The sequence below is a fragment of the Polypterus senegalus genome, chromosome 5 (genome assembly GCF_016835505.1).
Source record: "Polypterus senegalus isolate Bchr_013 chromosome 5, ASM1683550v1, whole genome shotgun sequence".
Lineage (NCBI taxonomy): Eukaryota > Metazoa > Chordata > Cladistia > Polypteriformes > Polypteridae > Polypterus > Polypterus senegalus.
The window spans coordinates 68,408,022-68,433,474 of NC_053158.1; the positions used below are offsets into that span (position 1 = coordinate 68,408,022).

Sequence of the window (25,453 nt, forward strand, 5' to 3'; positions counted from 1 at the left end):
GTTACAGAAAAATTTCTGCTGCTTTGAAGGTCCCAATGAGCACAGTGGCCTCCATCATCCGTAAGTGGAAGAAGTTCGAAACCACCAGGACTCTTGCTAGATCTGGCCGGCCACCTAAACTGAACGATCGGGGGAGAAGGGCCTTAGTCAGGGAGGTGACCACAAACCCGATGGTCACTCTGTCAGAGCTCCAGAGGTCCTCTGTGGAGAGAGGAGAATCTTCCAGAAGGACAACCATCTCTGCAGCAATCTACCAATCAGGCCTGTATGGTACAGTTGCCAGACGCAAGCCACTTCTTAATAAAAGGCACATGGCAGCCCACCTGGAGTTTGCCAAAAGGCACCTGAAGGACTCTCAGACCATGAGAAACAAAATTCTCTGGTCTGATGAGACAAAGATTGAACTCTTTGGTGTGAATGCCAGGCGTCACGTTTGGAGGGAACCAGGCACCGCTCATAACCAGGCCAATACCATCCCTACAGTGAAGAATGGTGGTGGCAGCATCATGCTGTGGGGATGTTTTTTATTTTTAATAAATTTGCAAAAACTTCAAGTAAACTTTTTTCACGTTGTCATTATGGGGTGTTGTGTGTAGAATTCTGAGGAAAAAAATGAATTTAATCCATTTTGGAATAAGGCTGTAATATAACAAAATGTGGAAAAAGTGATGCACTGTAAATACCTTCCAGATGCACTGTAGATTCAATCTTACAAAATCTTGGGTGATTAAGAAGACACACCAATTCTCTTGCTTGATTGTGTGCATCATCCTTTTTAGGAAAATTAGTTGCTCTCACCAGTATATGGCTTTTGAAAAACTGGTCCCTAAACAATGTTAATATTTTAAGCTATGTCTAAAATGATAGTATAATGTTCTTTCTGTATTTAAAGAGGAGTCCAACTGGCCATTACAATAACAATGTAAACATAGTCAATGAGTACCAAACTGATCTGCATATTATGTTAAACAATAAAAACAGTTAAAATATTATGGATGCAGTGTTGCATATTCTTCTGTGAATCCATAAAACAAATTGCATAAAATATACAGTAATGTTTTGTTTGCATGTTATAAAGAAGAAAAGTGTGAACATTTTGTAACAGTCCTACTTAGATTAAACTATTAATAGGATAGTGCTCTCAGGGCATCTCTGTTCACTTGGAGACGAAGTGTAATCTATCTATCTATCTATCTATCTATCTATCTATCTATCTATCTATCTATCTATCTATCTATCTACTAGCAAAATACCCACGCTTCGCAGTGGAGAAGTAGTGTGTTAAAGAAGTTATGAAAAAGAAAAGGAAACATTTTAAAAATAACGTAACATGATTGTCAATGTAATTGTTTTGTCACTGTTATGAGTGTTGCTGTCATCAAGGATTTCATTATCATTATTTCTTTCAATCAGGTTCGTATTTGGAGGACGTTTTGTGTTCAAGTTACATTCTGCGTTTGTCAACCATTGTAAAGAGACAACAGGTGTCATTGATAACTTTGTGCCCACGTTGTCATAGTTGAAACATTCATAAACATCGAAGTGTCCACTACCCAAATCGCTACCTGAGAATCTAAGATGTTTAACAGGCATTCCCAGTTGTCCAAAGGTGTAAAATATTTCCCCATTTCTATACACTTGAAGCGACAATGAAACAATTCCGCGGCAGGTAACAGTTCACATGGAGAACCATAAGTTGAGAGCTTAAGCATTTCTATGCATATAGTGATCCTGTGTAGTATTATTGTCTCCTATACCATCATCAGTCCACACCTTGAACCTGTCCCAGTCATTCAGTACACAGTGTCTCTGCAGATAGCAAGGCTGAGACTGATATGGCCATGCAATAAGTAAGAGAGAGAATGGAAGAGGCAGGCGCAATCTCGGGGCATAGAAAACACTGGGTACGTGTCAGTGAAATTGTGATTGACGATGATCACCGGAATAGATATGTTATTTGGGGTAAACTTGCACCCATTGAGAAAGAAAGTATGAAGGAAGGCGAAAATCGGTGGAGCAGGGAATGAAAAGCAGAAGTCAGCACCAGGAAGACGTATGTGAGCAAGTAAGGAAGCCCAACAATGACAGCCTTGAAACGGTGGAGTAAAACAGTCACGAGGGGGGAGACGTGAGGAAGTAAGGAAACCCAACAATGTCAGCCTTGAAGCGACAGAGTAAACGAAAAGGCAGGAATCGCCAGCAGGGGGACATGAAGCAAGGCTAACAATAACAGGCTTAAAGTGGTTGAGTAAATGAAAAGGCAGGAGTTACCAGCAGAAAGACATGAAGGAAGGTGAACAATAACAGACTTGAAGCTCTGGAGTAAAGAAGAAGGGAGCAGTGAGCATGACAAACAGCTGAGGAAAGTAAGGAAACAAGTGAGGAGGCACATGAGTGCAGGATGTTGTTAATGTATATAGGCAGGGAGTCAGCTACGTGGTAGGTACGCGGACAGCGACCGTGCAGAAAAAGGAAGGAGGACCAGGGGTGGCCCTTGTGCATCTCTCCCATGAAATAAATCTTTTGTTAATGGAAATGAGGAGTGAAACCGCCAAAAGGAGAGGTCAGTTCCGAAAGTTCCTTATGGCATAATGTGAGAACCACCAAAAAGAAATGTTATTTTCGAAAGTTCGTTACGGGGCACAGCACGAAATGAAACATACTTATCGTTTGCAAGTAAAGTGTAAAGGATGAGTATGGGAAATTTGGGTCAGTGAGGGCTTTGTCTTTTATATGTATGTGTGTATATATATATATATGTTTGTTTTTTTTTTTTTTTTTTTTTGGTCAGGTACATTATGACTGGTGGAGAAGAATTTTAAAATATTTTTGGATGTCTGTTGTTGTTTACACCATGCTGGTATTAATCCTCGTCTACACATATCAGTTTGATTCTTCCAGAAGAGTGTGGATGAATATGACAGGAATGGATGAGGACAAGTAAGTGAGTTTCTGTTTTAAAGACACTTTTTGTTTTTAGGCACTTTGCTCTGTTTTGCTTATTGAAGATTTTTTTTGAAATAGAGAGGGGTCACATTTAAAAGAAATGTTTGCCTTCTGTTGTCATTTTCCTTTCAGAAAAGTTTTTTAAAAAGTATGCCTATGATCTTTGAAAATGTGGCTTTACTGATGGATTTCTTAAGGACGAGGGATACTTTACAACTTTACAAAATTGGGTGGGGTCGGGTATTGATGCTCAGTGTTTCATGCAAATGGAAGCTTGGACAACTAGTCACAGAATAAACAAAAGTGATTTTGTATGTAACGGATCAGAGTCATACTAGATGATATATCCTGTGTCGTACATGTAGCATTGGAAGCTACAATGCCATCCATAATGTTTAGGACAAAGACAAAGAACACCCCTCTGCTCCACAGTTTAAAACTAAAAATCAAACAAGTCAGACATGATTAAAGTGCATGTTGCAGACTTCAATTTAAGGGTATTTGTGTGCATTTCAGTCACATCATGTAGTAATGACAACACTTTTTATACATGGTCCAGCAAATTCAGGGCACCATAATGATGGGACTATTTGTCTCACATGTGATTGTGATTTATTCATGAGTGTTTCAGTGCTTCATTGGTACAGGCATAAGATACCTAGACTTTCTTCTATCCTTTGGAGTCTGTAGTTACCATTGTTCAACATAAGGACAAGAGCTATGCCAATGAAAATCAAAGAAGCCATTATGAGGCTAAAAAATAAATTATTAGAAACATTGGTAAAACATTAGGATTACCTAAATTAGCTGTCTGGAATATCATTAACAAGTTACAACACGCTGGTGAGCTCAGAAATTGCAAAGGGGCTTGTAGACCAAGGAAGACCTTCACTGCTGATGATAGTAGAATCCCCACTAATGAAAAAAAAATGCATGCCCAGTAGATTAAAAACATACTTCTGGAGGAAGATGTACATTTGTCAGATACTACTATCCACAGAAGACTTCATTAACAGAAAAACCGAGGCACCACTGCAAGATGCAGACAACTATTGAGCCACAAAAACAGGATGGTCAGATTATTTTGAGAAAAAAAAACTTGAAAGAGACTGCAGAATTCTGGGAAAAGTTTTTGTGGATAGACAAGACAAAAGTGAACCTGTATGAGAGTGGTGGCAAGTGCAAAGTGTGGAGATGAAAAGGAACTGCCCAAAATTCAAAGCATACCACCTTATTTATTAAACATGGTGGTGGGTGTGGTATGGTATGGGCATATATGGCTGCTACAGGTATTGGCATACTCTCTTCATTGACAATGTAACAGCTGATGGCAGTGGTACATAGAGGTGCATAGAAACATCTTATCTGTTCAAGTTCCAGTAAAATACCTTCACCCTACAACAAGATAATGATCCCAAACATACTGGTAACGCAACAAAGGAGATTTTCAAAGCTAAAAACTTGAAAATTCTTGAATGGCCAAGCCAGCCACCCAATTAAAATCCATCTGAGCATGCGTTTCACATGCTGAAAAGAAAACAAATGGGACCTGAAAATGGTTGAATGAGAGTCTTGGCAGAGCATCACCAGAGAAGATGCTCAGCACCTGGTGACATCTATGAATCACAGACTTCAAGCAGTCATTGCACGCAAGTGATAAGCAACAAAGTACTTAAAATGACTGCTCTAATATACCTACCATTGCTATGTCCCATACATTATGGTGCCCTGAAAAGGGGAGACCATTTAGAAAAAGTGTTGTCATTTCTACATGGTGTGACCAAAATATATGCAAATACCCTTAAATGAAAGTCTGCAATGTGCACTTTAATCACATCTGAATTATCTGATTTGTTCTTTTAAACCTTGGAGCAGAGGAAGAAATCAAGGATAAATATGTCTTTGTCACAGACATTATGGAGTGAACTCTATATCTGAAAACTTAAGATAATAAACCTCCTTACATTCTAATGACTTAAGCATTTCTGCAAATGTCAAAAATATAAAATACTTTCAAAAAATTATTTTGTGGGTGAAAAAACTAAAAATTAAAATAAACCGGTAAACATTAACATTCAGAAATAAACATAAAAGACAGGAAAAACTAAACATGTGGAAATAAACTAAAATGCTTTTTAAAAGAGCAAGTTTTTATGTTATGCTCTATAATCTGATTTTTTTAATGTAGAAGTAATTTTTGGAGCTAAAATGATGTGAAAAAGAAGACCTTTAATTTGCAGTAGTAAATCAAAATTTATGTCAGCATTTTTAAAGTTTTAGTGTTAAGGTGTATGCATTACAGTTTAAATTTAATATTTTCATTTTACATGTCAGAGTAATTTTAAATCCATGATATGTTACCTAATATTTATAATCCTTTTCAGTTAATGAATAATCAAATATATTATGGAAAATGTCTGCATGTAGAGTATAATGAATAAACCAGCTACTTATCCAGCTACCTATTTACTGAGTATTCAAAATATGTTCATTTAAACCACTAACCTCAGATTGTTTTCTAATTGCATACAATGTCTTTTGCATGTGAATTTTGCCTTATTCTGTTTTAATAAAAATCAAAAGGGAAAGGTTTGCAAGTTAAAACCTTAAGTATAAAAATATTTTTAAGACCGTGATCCATCTGTACTGAAAAGGGCATATCTTGTTAGCAGCATGGCAGGTTAACAGTCTGCCTTACTCTACTCTTGTGGACCATGTGTTGCAATAAATGTGTGCAGTTTTTTCTCAGCATTCATTAGTATCAGAGCTTGCATCAATGTGTCTATTGTACCATTTACTGTGCTGAGCAGGTAACAACAAAATACCCAGCTAGTGATTTCCCTCACTTATAAGTGCATGAATACACAATCTGCATAAGACTAGGCACTGACATCATTCTGAGTCCTGAGAAAGAACTTCAGGTCAAGAACTGTTAGCAGTATGACTAGCAAGATTAATGAATTTCAGAAATGAGAGAATTTGTTAATGAAATCTACAGCAATGTACCCTGTCAATTATTCCAAACTGCAACCCTTTTGAAGAGCCTGCACAAGCACTTGACAGTTACAATTTTTTGAAAAAAATGCATTCATTCATTAAAAACGTGTAATAATCCAAGCATTATGAATGAATGTGTTAATCTGTAAATTTGACAGATATGACAGGAGTATGATCACCAAAAAAGGTGCCTTGTACGTTTATTTAAAAATGTGCCAGCCATCTTGAATTAAAATCTTAAGGTTTTGTGAGAGCCATATATGTGTTATATTTTTGTTTATCTTTATTTTTTTACAGATTAAAAGATTTAGGTTTGGAGAAGTTTTCTGTATCTGCTTTGTTTACTCGGATATTCATCCCTACTTCTTTCCTTCTTGTATGCATTTTGCACCTGCACTATTTCCATGACAGCTTCCTCCAGCTCACTGATCTTAAAGCCGTGGCAGCTAAACAAGACAATACAATTTACAGGTAACGTGACAGCCACAATGAGGCAGTGATCTCCTATGCATGCATAATCATTTTAAGTTTAGAGGAATTTTTAAAGTTTTTTACTTTCTTCTAGACAGATTCCACGTAAGGAGAAAAAACATATTTCATTTTTTCACAGTCATAGAACCATTAATGAAAGAACATGTTGTGAAATTAATAGAAATGACATTTTAAATAATTTTAAATAATTGTTTAAAGTTTCTGTAATTCTCTCCATTAATTGCAAGTATAGCTCATTATCATGTCAGTGGATTTCTATGTGTGTTTATGCGGGAGTCAGCTTATTGTATAAAAGTCTTTATTGAGCTTTCAGTTTTGAGGTATAATTGCAGGGTTTTTTTAATAATATTTACATCTTTAACAGTTTTAAAATAAACTGATTGCAAAAGTGGACATTTTGTATTTTTCTTTATTTTATAATTAAAAATGAAATGTCTTTAATTGTCAAAATGTGTCCTAAAAGTAATTAAAGAATTTAGAATAATTTTAAAGCTGCATTTAAACTAACTATAGAAAATTCATTTATATATAGTGGAGGCACTAAAACTATTGTGTTGGTATTGGAATATGAACATGTGAAGCTTCATCCTGTTAGAGCGTTCATTTAACAACAAAGATATGTACTTACATATGATATTATTAAAATGTATATCATATCAAACAGGGTAATATCATGCATTTTAATGTTTCCTGAAGTAAATACATGATGGAAGCACAAATGTAGATTAATTCAGTGTTTTTTGACAAAAGTAAAAATTATCCTAAGAATTCTGCTAAAATGAGTTTCTACAACAAAATTGGATGATTTTCTATTGCTGCAATTGTAGTTACCTAAATAAATTTAAATTATGCAGCATGACATTTATTTTAAAACTATTAATAATGAATAATTAAAATGTAACTACCCTAATTTCTGTCTGTAAACCATTTGGTAGGAGGAATTAGTGTCTGATTGCTGAATATACAGAAGATTATCCATTTTTAAAAACCATAAGACAAAGATTTTGTCTAAGTGTACTTCATTGAAATTCTTCCAATTGTTGTTGACAACATGAACAGAACCATAATTCATTTTATTTACTATCTGCTGAGCAATTATTCAGTCCTACTTTTACCACTCATATTTGGTAAAGTGCAATATATATTTAATGTTGTATTCCTTAATTTGTGGTGAATTCATTAGGCAGGCAATATACAAAATCATGAATTTGACCCTAAAACCCAAGGTGTATGGTCTAGTACCCACTAATTGCAAAATCCCATTAACTATATTGCATACTGATAATGTTAATCACCTCTGATAAAGACATCAGCCAAATACAAACAGTACTATATATTACAACAGTTATGTTTGGTAGTACAGTATCTTCCTTATACCTTATAGTACTGTCCCAGAAGTGTAGGTTAAATCTTTACCATTTGCTCTTTCTTGAAATCTTTTTCATTCAGGCCTGTTCATTCTGCCTTTCTGCACTGCTTTTTGTGTGTATCACTTTTCTTTAACATTATGCTCTGTCTCTCATTTTTCTGTTGACATGCCATCCCACATTGCATTTCTTAGCCATGCCAAAGTCAATGGTCGTGTTTATCTCATAGTCAATAGGTGGGTATTTGTTCATTTTCACCTTTTCACTTGCAGTATACTGTAAATACCTGATTATGCCCATTTTTTCATATCATTTTGGTTTAAATACAAGCTTTAGTGTTCTCACTTTGAATGATTTCTAAACAGTGGGATGGTTAGCTTTATTGATTTCCATGCTGCCTTTTTAACCTCATGCATCTCTCAATGCTTCTGGACATGACGCCTGTAGCAAAACCTAGCATCTGTAGAAGTTTCAAAGTTTTCAACCATCACCCAAATGACCTACTTGAAATAAATGTTATTTAAGCTATAGTCTAGTCAATATTTTATAGTGTTAAATGTGTCTTCTCAGGCAAGCTGCTTTGTTTGTTTTCTCTGGAGTTTATCACCTGTTTTGTAAAATTCTAAAATAACACTTTACACCAGTAATGTAATAAATATGTTCTTTACACTAATTTATTGAATCCATCATTTAAGTTTCTCTTTCAGTTAAATATGAAAGCATACATTTCAAATGTTAATTCATATTGAATGGTAATCTATTTCTTGGAATTAAAATTAAATTATAAGGGATCCGATAGATAGATAGATGCAAATAATATTTAGAGTATCTTGTGTGTAGTATATTTAAATTATTTTATAATATTATTTTTATTTAGCACTTTAGCCAAATGTGTGCTACAAGGAATCATATTTTAAAGTAGAAATAAAGAAACTTACTTATTGAGGGGCTCCTAGGACTGGAGGATACACACAAAACAAAGCAAACATACAGCTCATTTATAATGTTATAGACAGAATAAGAAGCACAGAAGACACTGAACTTGTTTTGAAAACATTTGGAAATATTTTGTTTGCTGTGCTAAAAGAGAAATGATGGTTTATGAACTACAGTATGTATACTTTGTAAAATGACGAGTATTACCAGAAAAGCAATTTAATTTTAATGAAGTACTTGACCAAACACTATTATTATGTTATATTAGTATAGTTTCTCCGGATTTTTGTTTCATGCTATTTTACTTTTTAGCTTATGGTTAGTACATATTTTCTAACTGAATATATCCCACCTAAAAGGTTTCTGAGATTATTCTGAAATTTTAGCTCTTGAGACTACAAATAATCTATTAGACCTGTTTCCTAAAATACAGTTTTTATGTCTGTTTTAAATATTGTTTAAATGACCTATTTTGTATATTGAACAGATACTATAGAAATAATAGGAACATCTGTTCTGTGGATGTACCCTTTTTCATGTCATTCTTTTATCTGCATTGCACTGTTCGAAATCTTATGACCATGCTAACAGGCTAACTTTGGTATAAAACTGTAAGAATTTTCTCTTCTCATTCTGATTTCTCCCTTTCTGTCAATTACTCTTGAGCAGCATCAAGCAAAAAATTCCCAGTCGCCAGAATGAGTAAGTCTATTGGAGACATGAAATGCTTGATTGATATATTGTCATTTCATGCTTCTTGATGTTAAACTCTGACTATTTTCTCTCCTTGGGGAAAATGTCAAGTTTAAGCATTGTTTCCATATTCAGTTTCATAATAATTACTGGACTGGGAAAGAATTGTACATAAAAAGAACATAGATGGTCTTGCAAACTCAGCACTTTTTTATTTTTAAATAAAATTAAATAATTATTCAGTTGCATTTATGTGTTCACAAAAACTCATCAAATTCATTATGTACAGCATTGCCTGCAATCTCAGTTTTAATTGAGTCAGCACAAACACCATCTGAGACTGTTTTGGTGCCCACAGGCTTGTGCACCAGGATGGGAGCTTGGCAGATATCACGATGATGAATGTAATCAACAGCACTACAACAGATCCAGAGGAGAAAAAGACAAATGAAGGGGAGGAGGAAAGCAAAGAAAATGAGAAAATATTGGAAGAGAAGGAGAGTAAAGAAGGGAGCAGACACAGTAGTACAGGAAAAGAACCAAGTGTTTCTCAATATATTGCAGAAGAACCATCAGGTAATTTACCCACCATATTCTTAAAAGTAATATTTTTACAAGAGTCCACATTAAATGGAGAATGATTTAAACAGTGATAAAATAGTAATGTACTCATAATAGCATAAAGTACATATTTTTTAGATCTGCTTCATTAAGGCTTCTAATTAATCAAAATTGCATTATTGCTGAATCGGCTGCCATTGTTAAACCCCAAAATCATAGCTTTTTCAAGCCACAAAACAAATAGCTGAGAATAGAAACTTCAATAAACTGTATTAATCTGTGGATATGGAAGCACCAAGGTTGGAGGTTTTTAATCAAAGCCTTTTAAAATCTTAAACTGGTAGTTTTTGTAAGAATATATACTTGGCAGAATATACAAAGCAAATAATTAAACCTAATTGACCCACTCCCACTTTCATTTGGAGGTTAGTTATAAAAGCCACAGAAGTTCTGTAACAAGAGATTTTCTGTTTTATATTTATATAATAAATAAATAAACTCAAATCTTGAAGTGATATAACAAAGCTTGAATCAGGCAAATAGGTCAAGGTTAAGGGTCCAATTTAACCCAAACCTGTAGCCTTTGTGATCTTCAAGAAGTGGTACAGATTGCCCATAAATTAATAACTATCACATATCAATACAAAATCAGTAATGGTTAACCCATTTTATTGATAATTTGTATTAAGTACAAAGTACATACTATATTTTATATGATTCATGAATATCTTAATCACTGTCTATGCAAAACTATCAATCATTTAGTTTTTTTTTTTATTCTTTTTAGTGCGCCACTTTTTTAAGATCATAAGGAATTTTATTGGTATCAGATCAGAATATGGTGAAATGTTATCATTACTTTGCCCTATTTTTGTCATTTTTAATTTCAGATTACTTAATCAAGCTGAAGGTTGGCTGGAGCCTATCTTTGCAGCACTGGGAACAAGGAGGGAAACTAGTTGTATGGGGCATCCATTTATCACTGAGCACACTTGCACACATACTCATAGTCACTCATACAGGATGATGTTTGGGTTGACTGGTAACCTACTACACAGATAATTTGAAATGAAATAAATGATGTTCAAGGAGAAAAAACAAAGCAAATAGAGGGAAAAATATAAATCCAAACCCTGTTTATTTCAGGCACTCAGTCCCCAGCATTAATTAATTAACTTTGCCACTATGCTACCTGAAAAGTCTTTCTCACAAAACCTAACTGGGATTATATAAACATATTTTCTCAGTAAACACTTGTATATTCCAAAGCAGGTCTTGTCCAATAAAGTCAATGTGCTACCACTGTGCTCAGTCGAAAATAGTTGATTGTTTTTCAAACAAATGAAAATAATACAGTTTCACTTTTTCAACACTTGTATTGTTCATTATGATAGTATTACATTTCTAAGTATTAAGAGTTATTATTTCTTGAATTGTTACAAAAAATTACTATCATTCTGTCTCCGTCTCTATGCCATAAATGATGGATGTCATATAAAATCCACTTGTAGAAATGAAAATCACACTTTTTACAATAATTTAGGATGTTCTTCTGCATCGTTAAAACCAGAACAGAAGCATGGTCAGATTCTTAAGCGGAATTTGCTTGATTGTCTTCATTTTCACTGTACTCACAGCTGCTGCATGTTAGTTCTAGGTCACAGTTTGGTAACCACTTAAGGTTTTTCATTTACAATTCTCTCCAAATAATCAGACTTTACATTGTGCTTCCAGATTTTGTGATTTACCTTTAATATTTAACAATAATAAAAACGGAAGGAAGATCATGTGGTGTCAATGTATTTATTTTAATTTCTTTTAGGTCAAAGCCCATCTTTTACATTTTTAAAGTACTGTATATTCAGTGTAAAATGATGTCAAGGAAATTAAAGAAATATGACAGAAAATTCTATCCGAAAATGTATTAAATTTCTTCAGTTTTGTTCTTTGTACTGAGTCTGTCTGCTGGCTTCTGATTGCTTAAAATAATAACTGCAAGATTGCTGACTTAAAGCGTTATTTTCTGTAGAATATAAAGGGCAGAGTCACTTGCGGCAACATTCCAAACAAAAGTTTCTTCATCTTTTTTACATTAAGACTGGCTAGAATAATGCTTTCTTTGTTTTAATGTTTGCTCTACTGTTTGATCTTTTTCTTAAACTAAAAGGAATTTACTTGCACAATGTTTCCCCAGTTCTAAAATTTGACATGATTTCGAAGCATATGAATCATTTTTTTATTCTTCATTTTTTAAAATTATTCTGTGAGGAAAAATAGTTGTACACAGGAAAAGTGACCCCTTTATAATAAAATTTGAGATGAGGGTCAGAATTAATTCCAAAACCTGGGAATAGGGACAATGTATTGGTCCATAATGGGCTATACAATCGGGTTGAAAGCCTTAGGTGAAAGCTCTCATTGCTGTTTTTATGAGTAGCTGTTCATAATAGTTTATAGTCATGAAGATACCAAATGGTATCTTGTGGTACATGCAACAAAGAATTCAGGAACTGCTCCTTTGAAAATGTCATTATTCTTGGAAGAAGAATCATACGATGGAAGATGGCATCTGAGGTCAATCTACTAATAAAAGAGTAGCAGAGGTGAACAACTACTATAGGCAACATCATAAAGTAAATTTACTTGTTGTTCAAAACTGTTTTCTAAAAAGCACCATTTTCAACAAGATCTGCATGTGTGGTCAGTGGTCTTCAGCCTCAATGGAGAAGCATTGTTTATCATTGAAGAGAATCACCAGTACAAATGTAGTGTGCAAACGAAAGAGGTAAATGGTGGATTTTGTAATGGACACTTAATGAAGTCTTATTTCAACAAGTTGTCATCCCGTGATCTGAACTGCGGAAGGCTCCACATTTCTGGTGTGCATCTCCTGAAAGCACTGTGTCACTGTCATTATCCATCTTATAATTAATCATTCATTTACAAATGTTTCTTAAAATTCATTGTAAACAAGGAAGCACGTTAAACCCTTTGTAATGTGTATGGTCCCTGACTGACTCATTAATTGCTAAGCACTTCTTAAACTTGCTAACTCTTGTTCTAACTGTACACACAGTCAGTGTTTGCCAGACATGTCATAATAATTCTCTTACAATTTAAAATACTAAGACTGATATTTGACTAGATGATGTATATCAAACAGTAGTGCATTTGTATTATCATATAATACTTGCTGTGTTGCCAGCCTTTACCCAGTACATTTTGGAAGAAAATGGGCCTGTTATTAAACCATTGTTTAATCAGTGATAGCAGGAGTACTATGTAACTAACTGAGTACTTTTGACAATGGCTAACATTTTTGGTGGGAAGTGTGGTGCACTAGTTAAGGATTTAGGCCTAGGACTTCCAACCTAAAAGTTGTGATTTCAAATTCTGTTACTGACACTTTGTGACCATGAGCATGTCACTTCACCTACCTGTGCTCCAATTGAAGAAGTAAAAGCAATGTAACCAATTGTAACTCAAATGTTGTAAACTGGCTTGGGTAAAGGCATAAGTCAAACAATAAGTAGTAAAAATTGTATTATGTCACTATAGCTGCTTATTTTTGAAACTGCTATAAACAATTGCAAATGTTTAAAACATTCCTGTGGTAAATCAGTTCCTAGCATCTGACCTTGATTTTTGTTGATAGTAATGGCAAAACACAGTTTTACATTAAAGTGTAACTGAACTGAATTGAAACAGGTAATCAGTAGGAATGATGTGACATTTGAGTCTATATTATTATCATTATTAGATGTTTATGATTTTCATTTGTTTTGTCATTCACTCAAGTATTTGTTTTTATGTTTTTATCAGCTATATGTGACACCACCCCATAAAGTCCATAGATACAAATGTTATGTAAAGAATTTTGGATAGTTGGGGGGACGAGGGGTGATGCATCCTCATTCAAAGTTGCATGTAAGTGTAAATGATTTCAGAGGATAGAGTGGGGAGATCCCTTTTCACAGTCTGTAGATGCAAATGTTTACCAGCCTTTGATCTGAGGACAGCACTTCTACTTCTGCTTCTCTCATTGCCTTTTTGCTTCATGCAAAACAACACCTACACTCACATAGACAGTGCCTGACTGTGTTAATTCTGAGGATGTGCTCAAAGGACATGACAAATTTAACACTGGGAATGCGTGGCAGCCATGATGCGTACTCGTTTTGAGAGTGAAATATAAACAGACCTTAATGCGACGCGTATGCAAGTTACAGTACCAGCAAAAAGTCTGGGGCACAGTGTGATAAAAGTCGGAGCATGACCGCTTTGAGGATCCTCCGGGATCGATGTGTGTGCTTTGATGTTTGATGAATGGTTCGATGTGGTGCAAAAAGCAAAATGCCAAAATAGAAATGCATTTGTGGTGCTTTTATATTCAAGCATTGCATATACCCCAACATACCATCTCACATACCATCTTCTGTTCCATCTTTTTTTTTTTTTGCACCTTCACAACAGCATCAGAATGCATGGCAGTGAATTTGAGCCACAAAGAAAAGGAGAGGAGGGGCTTCCTCCTGCATTGACAGCAGGGATTGCCACACAGAACACATTACATTTATGATATTCCAGCTCTCTGCACATTTAGAATATACAAGAAGCATATGCCTGTCAGTCACGTTTTATTTTGTAAGCCGTCTTAGTTGGGGGTCCTTAATTGCAACACACTTTTTTTCTTTCATTATTTAAAACACTTGCATGCATACTCACCTCCTCACCCCGCTCCATCCCGCCCCAGCTCATTGCAGCCGCCTCACTCGCTCCCTCTTGTCCCTCCCATGCCAGATTCTTCTCAAAAGCAAAGTTATCAAAAAGCATTGGTTACAGCCTCAGTACAAGCCCATTTTTTCATTCCATGAAACATTTGTTTTTTTGTTACAAAAACAGAAAATAATTGGAAAGTTTACTTTGATGGCACTATTATTGTCAGGCCATTCTGTACAGGAATTTAAAGTAACACCAGGGAAATATAGGGCCTTTTTGTATTCTATGGAAATAAAACTTGTTACCATAATACAGTGTCTATAAATGCAAACTTTTCCCTGTCTTTTTCTGATTTCAGATCTTAAGAACAAATGGCATTTGGTGATTGATCGCCTGACTGTGTTGTTCTTAAAGTTTTTAGAGTATTTCCATAAGCTGCAATTATTTCTGTGGTGGTTAATAGAACTTCACATCATTAAGATCGTTTCATCATATATTATCTGGATGACAGTGAAAGAGGTAAGAAAATAGGCATTGCATCTTAAAATGTATAATTTATGCCAGACAGTATTTAACCATGGTAAATAGAAAACATAGTTCTTATACTTAGGCTACACACATAAAAAAATCTTCAACATATCTTTCATACATACCAAAGAATGGTTTAGGGGTTTTCATAACAATAACAGTCTTAACAGTAAAATGTTAAAAAGAAGATGAAACTCAGAGCTAGTCATTTTTGAACCCGGCTAAGAATGCAATTGAGCATGTCTGGGAAGTCTACATACTCAGGTGAATAAAAAGCTAAGAAGGGTCAAAAGAGGAATTTCAAATTCAGATTATGGAAAATATGAAGTCGAGCATTTTACAAAATGAACATTCTATTAAATGCTGAGTATTTGTCTTGCTCATATTTTAAGTTATGCGCTATATTGTCAAAGTTTAATCATGGATTACATTATTGCTTAATGGTCTTGTACTTTATCAGATTATGCACTATTAAAAATATTTTTTATTTTACTTTTAGGTCTCCTTATTCAACTATTTATTTTTAATATGTTGGGCTTTTGCGCTACCCTATAGCCAGTTTCGTCAATTAGCCTCAAGCATCTGCACTGTCTGGACCTGCATCATAATTGTGTGCAAAATGTTGTACCAGCTGAACTCCATTGAATCTACAAGCTACTCGAAAAACTGTTCAATGGTATGCATTAAATGACACCATGGCTTTGCTGATATCAAATATCTTATCCATTTGCTGTACTGGATGTATGCCATTTTTCAGACCTTCATTGTAATCTAATTCTTACAAGAAATGGTGGTAAGACTAAGTAACGCCTAAGACTAGACATTAAATGTTTCATGCTGTTTTTCCAGGTTTTAAGATACACACTTGAATGATCTATTTTGGAATATTAGAGTATATGTTATACTGTACATCCTCAACATATGTACATTTTAATAGGTCATCTGTGTTTTTCAGTGATTACTGGAGTGGCAGTGTGATAACAACCATTCTCATGTGGGTGTGGTACACAATATTACCCAGAGTAAACACTATATACTGTATGTCTGTGCATGTATGTTTTATACAGTCATGACCAAAAGTTTTGAGAATGACACAGGTATTGGTTTTCACAAGGTTTGCTGCTTGAGTGTTTTTAGATCTTTTTGTCAGATGTTTCTTTGGTATATTGAATTGCAGAGGTCTTGATAAAGAAGGGCCAACACTGCAAATATTAACTCTTTCCATAAACTTAATGTAATTGTCAATAAAAGCCTTTTAAACGTATGAAATGCTTGTAATTATACTTCAGTATACCAAAGAAACATCTTACAAAAAGTCTAAAAACAGTGAAGCAGCAAACTTTGTTAAAACCAATACCTATGTCATTCTCAAAACTTTTGGCCACAACTGTACACTGAATACATTATTCTTTACCAACCTAATTTAGAATTAACTAGACTAAATTAACCTGAATTTAATCCAAGTACTTAGTCAAAACCTATGCAAACAATTTTCACAAAGACGTAATCTATAATAATAAAAGGCAAAGCCCTCACTGACTGACTGACTGACTCACTCACTCATTCACTCACTTACTGACTCATCACTAATTCTCCAACTTCCCATGTAGGTAGAAGGCTGAAATTTGGCAGGCTTATTCCTTACAGCTTACTTACAAAAGTTAAGCGGGTTTCATTTCAAAATTCTACACATAATGGTCATAATGGTCGACAACGTCCGCCATGATGAACTTTCTTATTTATGGCCCCATCTTCACAAAATTTGGTAGGCAGCTTCCCTGCGCTAACCAAAACCGAAGTACGTACTTATTTCGGTGGTATGACGCCACTGTCAGCTGCCATATTGAATTTTCCAAACGTCACTAATTCTCCAACATCCCGTGTAGGTAGAAGGCTGAAATTTGGTACTTATTTCGGTGGTATGATGCCACTGTCGGCCGCCATATTGAACTTTTAACGGAAACCGATGTCTGTACTTATTTCGTTGGTATGACACCACTGTCGGCCGCCATATTGAACTTTCCAACGTCATTAATTCTCCAACTTCCCGTGTAGGTAGAAGGCTGAAATTTGGCAGGCTCATTCCTTACAGCTTACTTACAAAAGTTTAGCAGGTTTCATTTCAAAATTCTACGCGTAACAGTCATAATGGTCAACAACGTATGCCATGTTGAACTTTCTTATTTATGGCCCCATCTTCTCGAAATTTGGTAGGCGGCTTCCCTGAGCTAACCGAAACCAATGTACGTACTTATTTCGGTGGTATGATGCCACCGTCGGCCGCCATATTGAACTTTTCAACAGTCTTTGTTACTTATGGGCCCATCTTCAAGAAATTTGGTACATGGGTTCCCAACGCTAACTGAATCCTACTTACGTACATATATACATCCATAGCCTGCAACTCAGTCGCCGTGTGAGGCAGCATTGGGTCCCCCATCCCAACGCCTCCCACGTTGTTGGCTGCCTGCCTATATAAGACCGTCCGTCACTCCGGTCTCTACATTCCCTTCCTTGCTTCACCATGCGATTCACGTCTCCCTACTGATAACTACAGCCTTTTTGTTTAATCCACGGCTTCTCCGCTGTTTTATTGTTTGTTTATTACAATTATAGTTATTGTGTAGGTATTTTACACTTACTTTACATTGCTCAGGTACCCATTTCCTTTATCATTCCAACCCCCATTACCATGTCTATCAAGATGATCATATTGCACGGCCATATCAGGCTCACTCTTGATATCCGGAGGAACATTGTGTCTTATGTATTGAATGACTGGAAAAGGTTCAAGGTGTGGACTGATGACGGTACAGGAGATAATTATACTACACAAGAGCATTATAAGAGTGAAATGCTTAAGCCCTTCACCTATGGTTCTGCATGTGAGTTGATGGCTGCCACTGAATTGTTCGGTTGTTGCTTTCAAGTGTACCGAAATGGCCAAATATTTTACACCTTTCGACAACCGCCAATGCCTCTTAAACATCTTAGATTCACAGGTGACGAATTCAGTAGTGGACACTTTGATGTTTAAACTCTCAATAGCTGGATGTGATTTTATCGATGAAACTGGTTGTGTGCTTACAACGCTTGACAGATGCCAAATGTCACTTCAACACAACAAATCCTGCAAATACTGTCGTAATTGAAATAAACCATAAAACTCAAACCGATTATGACAGCAGCAATCCAAGCTGTGAAATTTGAAACAAGATTACTTTTCACATGGCCAACTGTGCATTGCATGCTCAAGTGTAAGCTCAGCACACAGCTTGGTCATATTACAACCAGACTGCTGAACTGACAACGTGGTATACAAAGAGATCCTTAACAAATAATTATTGGTATATTTTCCCTCAGTTTTAAAAGGTTTAATTTTCTTCTTAATAAAAATTTTAATGCAGTACTTCGCCGCTGCGAAGCGCGGGTATTTTGCTAGTTTAAGTATAAATATTTCTTTATAGATTTATAGGGTTATCAACATTATAATCATATGATAATCAACATGCAACAATGCATTAGTGAGTATAATTACCTTACCTCTAAAATGTCTGCATTCTTCATTACCTAACAAATCTTGTTTGTCATTATTTGACTAACATAATAAAAACAACTTATTGTGAGAAGATTATAAAATCTGGAAAGTCATGCAAACATTATGACAGAATATCTTACAAAAAGTGCAAGCTCTTTTTCATTGCCAGTATTTTTCACTCTTTTGCCAACTGAAAGCATAAACACCATGAATGGAGTCAAAATATTTTGCACTTTACTGCACTTTCTGGAAAATGGGAAGTCTGGCAGTCAACATATAAGTTTGATAATTAAGAAACACAACTTAAAGATGTCAAAAAATATAATTTTTGTTTTTTTTCTTTACATAAGATGCATGCTTAAGATGTTAGCTAGATTATCCATATACTCTTTAACTACCTAATGTAGTTCAGGGACAGGAGTAAGTATTAGCTTCCTGAATGTAATCATACATATTACAAAAGAGTATGTGTTGTGTGTCTTTATCTATATAGAGCCAAAGGTATTTTTACAGTTGTATGTGATAATTGCTGTTTAACTGATGAAAAGTCTTCTCCTAACATTATATACAGATGGGGACCAAATACCAGTTCTCCAATGAAATATATGCATAAATACTACTGTGATTGACTTTATATTGAGATGAAATTCCTGGCTTTTAAATTTAAATGTATTTGTCACTAAATTTAGCCATTTCAATAAAAATATTTTTTATGTTCCTTTCCATTTAATCATATATATTTGTTTTTTTTTTATTATTATCTATTTAAACTTGTATCTGTGCTTAGCCAATGAATTATAAGGATGAAGAGAAAAAAGAGATGATGAATTCCATTCTTTATAGCAGCCCCATTGATCCTACTGAATGGGTTGGACTGAAGAAGTTTTCACCTCTTTTGGAGTACCTGAGAGTAAGATGCACATTTATTGTATAATTTTATGTCAATCTTTATTTAAATTTAAAGTCTTAAAAGAAACCTCTACATTTGGTTTATGTTAAACAAAGATGCCAGTCTTATTTTTTATTATATTTGATATTATTTTTTTTTTGTGGAGTACAATACTATACATTTAAATTCATTGTAAATCATTCAAAATCCTGGCAGTAGTAGCTGTTGGCTAATCACTGCACCCATACTCACACAGTTATACATTTTGCCTTTTGCACAAAATACTGTTCTATTAACTTTTTAACCTTTTCCCAGAAGTGATCAATGACTTGCCACTGAATTAGCTTAATCTATTCTTTCTTTTCTTTTCTAGAACAACTTACTAATGTTAGCAATATTAGCCTTTGAAGTAACCATTTACCGACATCAAGAATATTACAGGTTGAGGAATAACCTCACTGCTCCTGTGACAAGAACGATCTTTCATGATATCACAAGGCAACACTTAGATGATGGAATTGTGAACTGTGCCAGATATTTCATCAACTACTTCTTCTACAAGTTTGGCTTAGAGGTGACCGGCGATTAACTAAATCCGTTTAATTTAATTAATTTAATTTTAGAGAATTTTAATATGAATTGTAGGGTGACTGACTAACTAAGGTAGTGCTTCTCTTAATCTTTTAAAGCTTTTTATCTTTCAACATTGTTTAAAGAAAATATTTAACATAATCATCAATTAGATGACCTATGCATTAACTATAAATGTATAATGTTATATTTTAATATTATGGTAATATGGTTGCATAACCTTTTATGTTTTTTGCAGACCAAAATTTAATACTCAATACAAATTCAATAACAAACCACACAATATATATTTTAATATAAATATATTATAATAGTTATTTAGCTTATTTAAAAATGTGCAATTGTGTTCTTACCTTGAAAAAACTGCACAGAGAGGTCTTTACTTTGAAGTCTCTTTATTGAGTAACTAGCAGATGAGGCTTCAGATTTTTGCAGTAAAACTCACCGGTAAGGGATTTTATTTACATTGTGAGTAGAATGGTGAAATGTGCAGAGAGCACTTTAAAAGCCGTGATGGTTTGTGTGATCTAATATTCATGACTGAGATCATTGCTTTGGGGTGGCAGTATTGTGTAGTAGTTAAGGCACTTGCCTTGGTCTCCACTTCGCTACACATGTACTCCAACTTTGACTATTATCTGTAGACAGTTGTAATCAATACTGTAGATAATAATGATAAAATCCAAGTAAAGTCGTTCAAACTTCTACATACACAGACTGATGGTACAGTAAACAGATGTTTTTGTTGTATTTAAAGAAGTATGTTGAAGAGTAGTGCGTCTTTGTTGAGAGAGAAATTATGCACTTGTGTATTCTGTACTGCTCATGTATAGCATTTTTGTTGATGCATGTTTAAATGACTCTCTGCACATGTATACTCAAAACAATATTCATACTATAGATATTAATATACAGTATGTGTGTATGGTGTGAAATAAAAGACTGGACACACAACTAAGGTTTAAGGCAGCCGCCTGTATACTTTCCCTGGCTGCAAAAGGGCTTAAGTTAGAGTGGTTGTGCGTAGTTTCAAGTCCAAAGTAGAACTGTCTTGGTAGGGATGATGGCAAGTTTATAAGGTGACTCAAAGGAAGTGATGTCATTAGAGTTGGACAGGAAGTGACATCCTTGGGGCTGAGACAGGTAGAATTTCTCTTGTCTGGTCTGTCAAGAGAAAAGAGAGAGATTCAGTGCAACCCGCCACCCCCTGGCCTGGAGAGAAATTGGCGTTTTCTGGCCCCTTTAATTGAATCCTAAATGCATATGTGTTACAATGGCTATTAACAAAAATAAAGTGACTTTAGGAAGCAACATAATTTCCAAACACTTAACAACTTGAACTTGTATGCATTACAATAGCTGTAATATGTCTGTTAATTTTGAAAATGCCAGAACAGTAAAATAAAAAGGACACTTTTACATTAAGTAAAGTTATTTATTTTTAAAGAATGAAAAAATAAGTTAATTAAAGCAGAAGAGTCTATTACCTTCTTTTAAGCATAATATTTTTATTGTTGATTTCACCTTTACAGAAAATTTACCTAACTCTGTCATTTAAAGTAGAAAAATGTGAAAGATTGTGCAGCACTATGCTGCATATTTGCAAAACAATACTACTGTTAATATTTTCTAAAATATATATTCTTAATTCACAGACATGCCTTCTTTTAGCAGTCAATGTGATTGGCCAGCGAATGGATTTTTATGCTGCAATCCATGCTTTCTGTTTAATTGCTGTAATGTATCGACGCAGAAGAAAAGCTATTGCAGAAATCTGGCCCAAATACTGCTGCTTTTTGGCATGTATCTTGACATTCCAATACTTCATTTGTATTGGCATTCCGCCCGCAGCTTGTAAAGGTATGCTTGAATCAATACAGTTCAGTTAAATTCAGTATTCTAGCTTTTGTACAATACTCAGACTGAAACATATTCAGGGATAACGTAGATGCAATTGAACTATTACCAAATTTTCTTTGTGATTTTGCCTCCTACCTTAAATATTTTTTTAACTGTATCTTTTTCAGACTACCCCTGGAGGTTTCCCAATGCCACTGTTGATTCAAATGTCATCAAGTGGCTGTATTTTCCTGATTTTCACACACGCCCCAATCCAGTCTTCCTTGTTTGTAAGTATATCTATTGCATAGAAATGGATGAGCTGGTAATATATTGAATCTAAATAGTGAAAAAAAAGTTAAAGGTTGTTTCCCTACTGAAAAGAAAAGAATGTTAAAGATACAACAATTTGCCTGTATAGGGCAGATAAGTTTGACTATAGTCAAGGAATATGAAATGTACTGCTTTGTAAAGCTTTGTAAATCCTTTGGCGTTAATGGCTCGAACATGGTCTGCTAGCCATTACCCATTTTTACCTATGCAGATGGCTGTACACTTCCTACAAGAGATAAAGTAGGTAAAATATTTAGACAGGCAAGGTGCCTGTTGTTTAATGTTGAAGTTTTCCAGACGAAATAGATACAAGGGTATTATTGGTAACACATTTGCAAGTGACACAGCAGTTTCTGTTAAAGCTAAAAGTGCCTGTTGGAGAATTTAGCTTTCCTCTGTGAACTGAGCTGCAGACAAGAAGTTTGAATAGGTTAGGTGGTCAATGGAAGGAAATCAAGGGAAGGTTAGGGAAAAAAGTTTCCTGTGGAAAGATCAGTCTGCAAAATTGACAAATTTTCTTTGACTATCTGCGGGAGAGATAAAGAGTGTTAGGGTGGAATGGGAGGACTGATTTCATGAATGGGGTTCCTGTTAGAGTAGTTGTTACAATGTCTACTCCTTATTTGAGGGCCCTGTCCACAATATGAGGAGGGTATCTTATATCAATGAAGAAGCTATTCATTTTGAATGCTTCATTACAGAAGAAGGCAATCTTATCACTGCAGGCTACAGAGTTTAAAATAACTGTGACAGAAGTAGAGAGTTTTTAGTATGACAAAAATGGAAGGACCTGTGGAGACCTGAGAAACTGGTATAGTCATTAATGAATTCTTGTAGCTGGCTTCTGGAAGATGACACAAAACCAAAACAATTGTTATAATAATATATTTTATGCTGCTCATAGCAACAGTTACATAACAATCAATTAATCATGTCACAATTATGGAATTTTTCATAAACATCATAATACATTTATACATTATCTGTTGAGATAATGCCAGGGTTAGTGAGTTACTTATTCGAATACAAGAAATCATTGTATTGAGAATAAAGTAGAAATATGTGTTTCATGGGCACACTTAAGCACAGATCTTCACTCACCTGAACTTTGCTAATTTTAGATATTCTAGTCTAACATGTGAATCTTGTTGGATGAAAATCAGAATAAAAATGGAAAAATAAAAAAATGTGTATGTTTCATAGATAGTTCTCAGTATGTTGGATTAATAACAACACCATTGGAGATGGTTATACTGTAATAATTGGTGTTGGCTTTGCTTTAGCTTTATAATTTCAGGTGGATCTTTGCAAGGTAAAGCACCATGCATATTGAGGATATTAAAAATAAAAATCTGAAATACAGTACATTTCTTGTATAACAGGACTGTGTTACCTGCCATGTATTCCAAAGCCCTAATGTTATTAAAACTATCAGAGCTCACCTTTATCTTTGCTAGTTGTGCTGCCTGTTATTAGCTGCTGCACAGGGAGGGCACGGCAAACTCAAGTATTCAAGTTTGTTTCCTGGAGGGAGAATACACTCATGGTGGTGAAGTGTCCTTTTTCTGTAATTAGTATAATTGAACAGTGGAATCAGTGTGTTTATAATGACTTCGGCATTGTTATATTGGATGCATTTTGTTTATGCATTTTGTAAAAGGCTCCACATTAATATTTGATTATACAAATACAGACCACTTTAAATATATGTAATTTTACTGCTTTTAGTCCTCAAATCACGTTAAAACTGATGTTTCATGTTTGCTCAGTTTTATACTGTAACATTTTCAGGGCAGACCAATCAGTTTTAGTATGATTACAATGGTGATCCCCACAGAAATTATATGTACATCCGTGCCTCAGCCATAAGGAAAAAAAACAGCCCAAGTATCTTTTGAAAAACAAACAAATAGAAAAGTTACTTGTCTATTAAAAAATAAAAAAGTAAAAAGTTGTAAAAATTAATTATGTAGTAATATAGAAAAGATTTTTTCCAGAAAATTACCTTACTATTCTGAGAAGGAAACATTTGTTATGTATGTCTTCACCCTTGCTAGTATCTCTCTGAATAAAGCAGTCCCCTATCAGGGGCTAATTCAAATGTGAAAATGGATTTGTAGTGTAACTGAGTGTATGTTTAAATATGTTATTTCTACATTTAATGTGGGTTGTTTGATGGTACAATGAATTTTGCTGTAGATCCAGCAAAGGGTGTGGGTCCTGTGCATGGTTGTGGAATTAGCACATCTACTCATGTCTGAGCACATTTTCTTCTGCATACTCCAAGTATTTTTCCACATCCCAAAGCAGTGCATACTAGGTTTATTGCCTATTCTGAGTAATCTCTTACTTAAAAAGGCCACACAGCAGCTGCCCTTTAGATTTTAATATATTCAGTATCAATAGGGAAAATTAACATGTAATTGTCATAATTTGTTATTTTATCTGTTTTTTCCTAATGATATCTGCAGTTTGTTTCCAGGAGTTCTTTAAGTTCGGAGAAATTGATTAACTTTCCCCTTCCTGTCTTTAGATGATTTCATGTTGTTACTCTGTGCGTCACTGCAAAGGCAAGTGTTTGAGGAGGAGAACAAAGCAGCTGTACGCATCATGGCAGGTGATAATGTAGAAATCTGCAGAGACCTGGATGCAGCTTCTTTTAGTCAACACAACCCAGTACCTGATTTTATTCATTGCAGGTAAAGTTCAATAAGTGTTTATCATCAATAAATCATATCAAAAATGAAGTGATCTTTTTTTATAATGTTTGTAATACACAGGTTATGATGTTAACTATGAAAGCGTATTTATATGGCACCTATAAATGTACCTTTTACATCCTTTGATTCAATATTCTATATAGATACTCCCAGACATGATTAAATGATTATGATTATTTTACATAAATTTGTAAGGTGTTCTGATATTTTGTGATGTTAAAAATGTGATAACTGGCTCCATCTTAATGCAGTTTAGTTAAGGGGCAACTCAGGCACAAATATATTCACTGCATATTAGGACAAT

At 34.6% G+C, this 25,453-nt stretch overlaps 1 protein-coding gene across 4 annotated transcripts in view; it reads left to right on the plus strand.

The window, feature by feature from the left end:
* The window catches only part of LOC120530341 (piezo-type mechanosensitive ion channel component 2), a 559,538-nt gene that overhangs the window by 442,698 nt on the left and 91,387 nt on the right, over positions 1-25,453 (plus strand). For all 4 annotated transcript variants that reach the window (XM_039754759.1, XM_039754756.1, XM_039754758.1 and 1 more), the window contains 10 exons: positions 2,792-2,940; positions 6,241-6,414; positions 9,790-10,007; positions 15,070-15,230; positions 15,739-15,915; positions 19,565-19,687; positions 20,040-20,240; positions 21,913-22,117; positions 22,285-22,386; positions 24,963-25,128. In XM_039754759.1, coding sequence (XP_039610693.1) covers positions 2,792-2,940; positions 6,241-6,414; positions 9,790-10,007; positions 15,070-15,230; positions 15,739-15,915; positions 19,565-19,687; positions 20,040-20,240; positions 21,913-22,117; positions 22,285-22,386; positions 24,963-25,128 — 1,676 coding nt within the window. The remainder of the gene's footprint in view (positions 1-2,791; positions 2,941-6,240; positions 6,415-9,789; positions 10,008-15,069; positions 15,231-15,738; positions 15,916-19,564; positions 19,688-20,039; positions 20,241-21,912; positions 22,118-22,284; positions 22,387-24,962; positions 25,129-25,453) is intronic.